Source organism: Alexandromys fortis, unplaced genomic scaffold (genome assembly GCF_014885135.2).
Source record: "Alexandromys fortis isolate MF-2015 unplaced genomic scaffold, M_Fortis_MF-2015_v1.1 scaffold_89, whole genome shotgun sequence".
Taxonomy (NCBI): Eukaryota; Metazoa; Chordata; class Mammalia; order Rodentia; family Cricetidae; genus Alexandromys; species Alexandromys fortis.
Genome location: NW_026067973.1, coordinates 2,023,003 through 2,032,269, shown reverse-complemented (window position 1 = coordinate 2,032,269; position 9,267 = coordinate 2,023,003). Strand labels below are relative to the sequence as shown.

At 47.4% G+C, this 9,267-nt stretch overlaps 1 protein-coding gene across 1 annotated transcript in view; it reads right to left on the bottom strand.

The window, feature by feature from the left end:
- The window catches only part of Bud13 (BUD13 homolog), a 22,750-nt gene extending 13,483 nt beyond the window's left edge, over positions 1-9,267 (bottom strand). Inside the window, exons 1-4 of the mRNA XM_050156205.1 lie at positions 8,580-9,267; positions 5,408-5,498; positions 3,922-4,006; positions 2,020-2,802 (exon numbers count right to left, since the gene is read on the bottom strand). Coding sequence (XP_050012162.1) covers positions 2,020-2,802; positions 3,922-4,006; positions 5,408-5,498; positions 8,580-8,722 — 1,102 coding nt within the window. The 5' untranslated portion in view covers positions 8,723-9,267. The remainder of the gene's footprint in view (positions 1-2,019; positions 2,803-3,921; positions 4,007-5,407; positions 5,499-8,579) is intronic.

Below are 9,267 nucleotides of genomic sequence, written 5' to 3'. Positions count from 1 at the left end.
ACATAAAACAAGCACAGGAGACACGGAGAACAAAGTCAGGGGCTCTGAGTCCTGGCCACCAGTGTCTGGGGACTTTGAAAAGTATGTGAGATTTCAGATATTCATCTATACTTTGGTCTACCACTGCCACTCTGTCCAGAATCAACAGAAGAGTTTGGAGTCAGCCCTCGTGGTATGGCAGAGTCAGGAAGGCCTGGAGTATGTGCTGATGTCCTCAAACTCAAGAATAATAAAGTAATTTATGTGTTGCTTTCATTGGTTGAATAAAGAAACTGCCTTGGGCTTTTGATAGGGCAGCATTTAGGCAGGCGGAGTAAACAGAACAGAAGGCTGGGAGGAGGAAGGCAGACAGGGAGAGCCACCATGAAGTCGCCAGGTCAGAGACGCTGAATCTTTCCAGGTAAGCCACGACCTTGTGGTGATACACAGATTAACGGAAATGGGTTAGATCAGGATGTGAGAGTTGGCCAAGAAGAGGCCAGATATAATGGGCCAGACAGTAATTAAATTTATACAATTTTTTTGTGTTTATTTTGGGGGTTAAGCTAGCCAGGCAGCGGGACGCAGCCCACTCTCCTTCTACAACAGTTCGGCGCACAACATGGGGCTCAAACCCACAACCTGAGATTAAGAGTCTCATGCTCTACCGACTGAGCAGCAGGACACAGCCTGCTCCTTCTACAACAAAAGTAATTTAACTTTAAAATCAAAACAGTTGCTAGAACAAATGCATAGGTCTGCTCTCGATGACAGTATCACTGTTTACCTCCTGTAGTGGGTACCAGGTTGTAGCAATGGCCACACGTTTTGACCTAGCAAACAACTGCTCAGCTTTCTAGGAACCTGTCACTTAAATCCCCAAGAGATCTAAGATAAGAAACAATCCATAGTTGTTCCAACAGTATATGTACAGGATGACTGTCAACTATCCTAAGAGCAAAGCTAGAAATAATCCAAAGCATGCAATCTCAGGAAAATGGCTGAGTCAATTTATATAACATAAAAAGGTTAAAAATAAAAAAAGAAAGAAAATCACAGTAACATAACAATACCTACAAACCAAAGAAACTTTGTTGAGTGAAGAGAGCAAGCAACATCACACACAGCAGGTATGCTCTGCACAGCCAGGCTCATGCAAGATCACACACAGCAGGTAAACTCTGCACAGCTAGGCTCATGCATGATCACACACAGCAGGTACGCTCTGCATAGCCAGGCTCATGCAAGATCATACATAGCAGGTACACTCTGCATAGCCAGGCTCATGCAAGATCATACATAGCAGGTACACTCTGCACAGCCAGGCTCATGCAAGATCACACACAGCAGGTACGCTCTGCATAGCCAGGCTCATGCAAGATCATACATAGCAGGTACACTCTGCACAGCCAGGCTCATGCATGATCACACACAGCAGGTACGCTCTGCATAGCCAGGCTCATGCAAGATCATACATAGCAGGTACACTCTGCACAGCCAGGCTCATGCAAGATCATACATAGCAGGTACACTCTGCACAGCCAGGCTCATGCAAGATCACACACAGCAGGTACGCTCTGCATAGCCAGGCTCATGCAAGATCATACATAGCAGGTACACTCTGCACAGCCAGGCTCATGCATGCCAGAAGCACCCAAGGCCCTGGCTACAACACTAACAATGACGGTGTCTGAATGACAATTGGTGAAAACCTTCCTGTGCATTCTATTCACAGCTTTCATTTGCATCCATTATTACTGTATGTGTGTGTGAGTGCAGGCGCCCACATGTGGAGGACAGAGAACAGCATTCAGAGTCAGTTTTCTCCTTTCACTGCACTGGTACAGAAAATTATTTTACCCACAAAGCCACCTCGCCTGCCCCATCAGTGCCTTTTTATGGGTTACAAGGGTGAGCAAGAGCACATAAGGACTTTCCTCCCTACCCCTGGGAGTTTTTAACTCTATGCCTAGCCGCTCATGTTTCAAAATGTTTCCAAGGAAACTCACTCTCATACTCACAAGATCAAGTTCCTCTTACAAACAGCCATATGCTCACCTTTAGGATCAAGCTGCTTCTTTGCGCCAACATGAGCCTTTGCTTGCCGTTTCCGTGGAGAAAGGTCAGAGTCCTGCCCGTACTTGCTGTTCTTGGAGAGTGATGAGTGAGAGGGTCCCAGCCCCCTCTGGTGTACAGTCTTGCTAGAGGATCTTTCCGCAGCTTTACTACTTTTGGTTCTGGACAGTTCCAAATCAGGGGAGTCATGACGAGCCCTCCTGAGAGGCTGTGGGTCTGAAGTGTCAAAAGTCCTCCTATGTGTGGCTGTGTCAGGGGAGTGGTTATGGGCCCTTCTGGGGGGAGAGACACCCGAGGAACCAGGATGGCCTCTCCTAGGAGATACACCTGAAGAATTACGATGAGACTTCCTGGGGGGAGAAGCGTCTGAGTCATGGCGGACCCTTCTAGGAGGAGATGTGTCTGCATCATGACGGGATCTCCTTGGGGGAGAGGGATCTGGGGTATCATGACGGGATCTCCTTGGGGGAGAGGGATCTGGGGTGTCATGACGGGATCTCCTTGGGGGAGAGGGATCTGGGGTGTCATGACGGGATCTCCTTGGGGGAGAGGGATCTGGGGTGTCATGACGGGCCCTCCTAGGAGGAGACGGATCTGGTGTATCATGATGGGTCTTCCTGGGAGGAGAAGGATCTGGGGTGTCATGACGGGATCTCCTAGAAGATGGATCCGGGGTGTCATGACGAACCCTCCTAGGAGAAGATGGATCTTGCTCATCATGACGGAAATGCCCATCTTCACTGTGGTCTAAACACAAAAGCAAACAATCAGATTCCCCACAGATCATCGTGCACATCTCACCCAGTTTAAAAACATGGCCCAGAAACACCTATCTCTGAACTACTGGAAAAGCCCATAAGGTCTACCTGGCTCCTGTGCTTAGGGGCAGCAAAGCAGCACTCACAGACAACCTAAAGAGTAACTCCTCTCACTTCCTCCCAAGACCCCAGTGTGCAAAGCACTTAAAGCACGTTCATTCATAGTACTCCTATAGTAAGCAGGGCAGGTGATCATGTCTAACAGACATGAAAACAGAGGTTCTGGGGATCCCCTAAGGCCACCATTACTCAGAGGAGACATGCCCCAATCCCAGTCTTTTCCTTCCTAATCCAATTCATTTCCAGTGACTCCTGTTGCTATGCAGTCTAGATCATTTACAGGCTTACTCACTCCTTTTTAAAGGCACAGTGACTAAACTTGTACACATCAAATGAAACGTACTAAGTATTTAATCCATGTCACTATGCTCCCCTTTTAAGAGGGGAAATCAGGGGGAAAAAAAGAAGAAGAAATCAAACATTAACTGTTATCTACTGTGGAGCAATGCTTTATACAGATTTCTTAACTCTCACAAGCCTGGGAAGCCTGGGCCTCCATGCTCTTCCTGTTACTCATATGGTCCTTCCAAAGTCCTGCTGGTACCAACTGCTCCCTCTTGTGGACCAGGGAGGAACGGGGCTAAAAGGTTTCTAAACAGTCATGGTCTAACAAGTCAGTCTCTAATGCCCTGTGTCCTCCTCCAGAAGTCCCGACACCTTTTTCCCACAATTGGCATAATCACTGACACAATGAAACAAGCAACGCATTCCTCTAGAGCAGCGCTTCTCAACTTCCTAATGCTGTGACCTTTAACACAGTTCCTCATGTTGCGGTGACCCCAACCATAACATTATTTCACTGCTACTTCCTGTCATTTTGTTACTGCTATGATTCGTAAAATAAGTATTTATAATGTAATTTGTAATATGAAATAATATCTGATAGGCAACCCCCAAAGGGGTTGAGAACCACTGCTCTAAAGCAAGAAGGTTTACAGGGACCTGCCCTATAGAGCAGACATTTAGAGTATCTGCTGCTGACACTTACCTCCCAGGAGTTTCCATTTGGCACTGGAGCGGAAGGCCTCCATCTGCTTCACCTCTTCTGGACGCTCATCCACAAACTCAGCCACCTGCAGGAGTGGGACACTGCAGTAAGAGACTGCACAATCCGGCCAAGGAGCACTCGTCACAAGAGCCTCCTAACACTTGCCCTGTGGCATCAGGAAACATGCAGCAGTGCTGTTACTCTTGGCCCGTGAGCACTGTCACCCTAGTGACTGCAGGCTTCCTCTGACCAGTCACTCTCCCCCCAGAGATAAAGTCACGCAGACCTTCTTAGTAATCTTGCTGGCGTACAAAAGCCATGTGTACGTGAAAAGCTCGTTCCTTCCACATTTTTAGTTTCCACGCACAGTGAGAACACGGCCTTTCTAACCTGCCTATCGCTAATCAAAGATTCGGCCCTTACGAAGCCTTTCCTGTGATTGTCACAATGACAGGTCTTGAATCCAACTAAAGGGAACTACTGGCCATACACCAAATTACAGAACGTTCAGAGACAGCCTCCAATCTTCCCGATCAATGATAAATTATCACTCATAGAATCCTCCCCGATGCAGAACTCACCTTTCACGTCAGTCCCTGTATTCTGCAACAGCAAAAGAACATTCTTGGTTTTACTGAACCCCTATCTGCCCTCAGAGAACTTCTTTTCCTCCATCCTAACTCTGACCTTAAGCCCTTTCTGACTGAGACTTTCAGCGTGGCTGCAGCTATACAGAGCAGCTGTGCAAGCATGATTCTCCTAGTCAGTTCTTTACCATAATCCTGCCAAGAAAGATCCGAGGCCACCGACCAGCAAACTGTGACCCAGAGAAGGTAAATGACCCTAGGCTAGCCAACCGTAAAAATGGAATCAAATGCAGGCCATCATTCCTCTGTACTACTTCTGCTCCCCACGTCCCACCATCACTCCTCATATAATACTCTGAGCTCTATCCCTTGGCGGTCCTGGAGACCAGGCTGGCCTCCAACTCAGAGATCCGCCTGCCACTGCCTCCCGAGTGCTGGGATGAAAGGTGCGAGCCCCATCACTAAGCTCAATGCCCTTATTTCTAGAAGCAGGATACAAAGGACTGCTCTGAAGACTGAATGAGATCCTTTGTGTTTGCTCGGCAGTGCCTGGTACATGGTTGGTACTCAATAAACTAAGTCTACCTAAGTCCTTGCATGCAGAGAATTGCTTGTGTCTCCTTCTGGTCACCTGACTATCATACCCGAACAGTGCTAGGCTGGAAGTTCAAAATTCAAAACCTTCTGCTAAAAACTCATCATATTCACACTAGCACACAGTCAAATCACTACTTTGGGATCATTTGTACGAGCATCATAGACAAAAACAGCACCAGACAGCTCTTTGTGTCACCTCTTCCCTTGCTCAGCTTTCCCCTTCAGCTTTAGCCCACAATGGGGAGTCAAGGATGAGACACCTGAATCATTTCAACGTCCCAACAAGACTCCAAGATACATACCACAGGCAAATCTCCATCCTCTTCCTCCTCCTTTTCCGGCTTAGTGGTAGAGATAGCTGCCCAGCCCACATCGTCATCAACAATCCGCATTCTAGATGGGAACAATAAAAGGCTCAAAAAGGCACTCATTCTGGGACACAGGCCTATGTACACTAGCCTATTGGGTTTTTTTACATTTATTTATCGTGTGTTTATATATGACGGTATATTCATGTACCACAGCACGCATATGGAAGCCAGAGGACAACTGCAGGAGTCGGTTCTCTCCCTCCACCATGTGGGTTCATGGGACTGAACTCAGGTTGTCACATTTGCTGGCAAGCACTAAGCCATCTCCTGGTCTATCACTGTCTATCTTGGATTGAGTCAAATTTCTTACTCTATCAGGTTTTACAAATGCAGCCCCTTCCCTCTGCCAGGCCCACTCTCCTCTCCCTTAACCAGTGATCTCATTTTCTTTGGGTTCTGACACTGAATAGCTTTCTTGGATGTATTTTTCTTGTTGTCTCCTACTCCCAAGCTGGAAATCCCTCTACACACTCTTAGAATGTTTTCATTTGTATTTATCAAACAAGTTAAATCAATTTGTTGAATCACTGATTGTATAAAGCCCACATTCCCATTAAACTCTAAGTTCCAACAGCCAAGGGCTAGGACATTCTTTTATTTGTTCATCCCCCCCCCCCACCGCCCATACTCTCCCTGTGGTTAGGTTCAAACCCTGTTCTCCTGCCCCAGCCTCCCCTGTGCTGGGTGGTTAAGTATCTACCACCATATCCTGCTGACTAAGTCAGTCTTGTTCATCAAGGCCTCTTCAACACAACTGTCACAGGACATAGTCAGCCCTCCATACCAATGGGTTCTGCAACTGCATATTCAACCTACTACAGACTAAAAATACCCAGGGAAAAGAAAATTACCAGGCCAGGCAGTGGGGGCGCACGACTTTAATCCCAGCACTTGAGAGACAGAGGCATGAGGATCTCAGTGAGTTCAAGGCCAGCCTGGTCTACAAAGTGAGTTCCAGAACAGCCAGGACTGTTACACAGAGAAACCCTATCTCGAAAAACAAAACAAACAAACAAAAAAAAAGAAAAGAAAAGAAAAAGAAAAAGAAAGAAGGAAGGAAGGAAGGAAGGAAGGAAGGAAAGAAAAGAGAGAAAGACAGAAAGACAGACTGACAGAAAGAAAGACAATTACCAATGTATTGAACAAATACAGACTTTCTTTGGTGACAATGCCCTAAACGATGTAACAAGTACTGGTATACCATCTGCCTTAGAGCTCCTACTGCTGTGACAAAACACCTTGACCAAAAGGCAAGTTAAGGAAAGGATTTATGTGGCTTACACTTCAGCATTTCTTTTCATCACTGAAAGAAGTCAAGGACAGGAACTCAAACAGGGCAGGATCCTGGAGGCAGGAGCTGATGCTGAGGCCAAGGAGAGGAGCTGCTTACTGGCCTGCTTCCCATGGCTTGCTCAGCCTGCTTTCTGATAGAACCCAGATCACCAGCCCAGGGATGGCACCACACACCATGGGCTGGGCCCTCTAGCATACATCACTAAATGAGAAAATGCCTTACAGTCAGATCTCATGGAGGCATTTCCTCTGCTAAGGTTCTTTCCTCTGACGACCCTAGCTTATGCTGAATTGACACAAAACCAGCCAGTACACCATCTAAGCTACAGTGGGTGTTGAAAGTAACCCAGAGATTATTTAAAGAGGATATGAATAGTTTTCCCGCAAATACCGTATCGTTGTGTGGAGGAACTTAAGTACCTGTGGACTTGAGGAACCAGTCCACCAACTACTGAACGATGACGGCAGCCAATAACGTGATCCGCACAGACAAACTGTGCTGCAAAGAGGTATTTGAAAAGCCAGGAACACAGGATGCATCTTTAATCACAACAGCCATTTCTGACAAACGATAGTGTTCAGGGTCACTGCTTTAAAGCCTTGGACACAGAGTCTCAGAGAGATGATCTCTCTTGCCCAAGACCACCCAGGCTATAAACATAAATAGCATGGCTGGGATTCAAACTCTAGTGCTGTTACAAAGCTTAAACGTTTTTCTCTGCATGGCATTGCTTCTTCTTATAAGGATGTCAACCCACTGAATTTGGCACCCACCTTAACTGGATATAGGCTCAACTGGCAACACCCCCAAGATTCCATCTCCAAATGATGCCAGGCTCAAGTTCCAAATGAAGATAAGTCTGGGCAAAGGAGGAATTAGTTTACCCACTTCAGTGGGCCACAAAATTTTCTCAGCTGAGATATGGGAATAATACTGTTAGATCACGATGCTGCCCCCATGGAGGGGAGGGGTGAGCCACGCTTTATATTCTATCTAGCACCTTCTCTAAACTGCTAAGCTCCTAGCAAGTAGCAGACCCAGGGTGGGTGTAAGAATGGGATTAGCTTCCAGAGTTTCGACCTTGTATCCAAAATAGCACCTTCTTAATAAGCTGCTAAACTTAGGGCAGCTGCGCTAAAGTATATAGGGAATTTGCTTTGTTCTGTGGGCTAATGTTGGATCCCCTATCCCAAACTTTCCAGGTTCCAGGGGCCAAGTCACTACAGGGTATTTCATCCGAAATCTGTCTCAGCACACCCCACTTCGAACCTTAAAACAATGTCTACTTCATCATCCCAAGGTTCTGAAAGTTATACAGTCGAAGTTTGTGGAAAGAGGCCAAGACATTTGAGATGAACTGCACCCATGTTAATTGATACTGTTAGTAGATAAGAGTAACAGGACTTGGATCTTTGATTCCAGATCAATTCCTGATACTTTGAATCTCCCAGAAACAATTTTTAGACCCTAAAATAAAATTAAAAAAAAAAAAAAAGCAAGCCCTGGGGCTTTGAATAAGCTCCACTATTCTGGGGCAAGACTTTCCAATCTGTTCGACGGACAATGCAAGGTTACAAAGGCGGGAAAACAGTGAGGAAAGTTCCAGCTAGCCTTAACACATGGAAGGCGCTGCTCAGAGGATGAGGCCTGAGCTGCCAGCCGTGGCGACAAGCTCGCCCCTGAGCAGTGGAGCGGGGCCTGGGCTCCGGCCGGGGTCGGCAGCGCTCGGAGCGCCGCGCGGGCGGGGAGGAGGAAGAGCTGCGGCCGAGGCGCAACGGGGCAGCGCGACGTCCCCTCAAGTCCACTCACCCCTTGCCAGCGGCGCCTCCCGGCTTCGGTCGTTTTTTGCGCCTCTTCCGAACGGACTCTGAACCTCCTTCCAGGCCGGCATCTGCCCCAGACAAGTAACGCTTCAGATACTCAGCCTTGGAGACCGGCGGAGCTGCCGCCATGGCAGCGGCGAGGGCGGAGCAACGGCTCGGCGCGGGGGACAAACTTCTTCTACTGGAAACGGATGGGGGTGGAGCCAGGAGCGGAAGCCCAAAGCATGAGACTGATAGACGTAATGACTCCTTTGCTGGGTGTGGGTGGGTGGCTGGGTGGGTGTGTATGTAAGAGTCCGGTTTTGCTTTCCTGTTAGGATGCACACGTGCAACACCCTCAGCCGGCACTGTCCCAGCCGGAGGCCAAAGCCGACTTAACTAGATCCTGCCCTGATGAAAACTCAGATCAGACATAGCACCTGTTTGAATATGGGGCCCGATCATAACTGTACTACTGGGGGCAAGTTATTGAACAGCATTTTAATAATGGATGCTGTGCCAAATGCTTAGAAGTGTCCAGCACAATTAGTGTATTCCCGCTATTTTTATTGGTATAAATTCTTTTTGGTGGACACTATGCTAGATCAGGCTTCCAAATACCATTTAGAGGGAGTCAAACAAATCCCACTCCCAATACTGTGACTATGAAAAAATGAATAGGTTTCATCAAATCT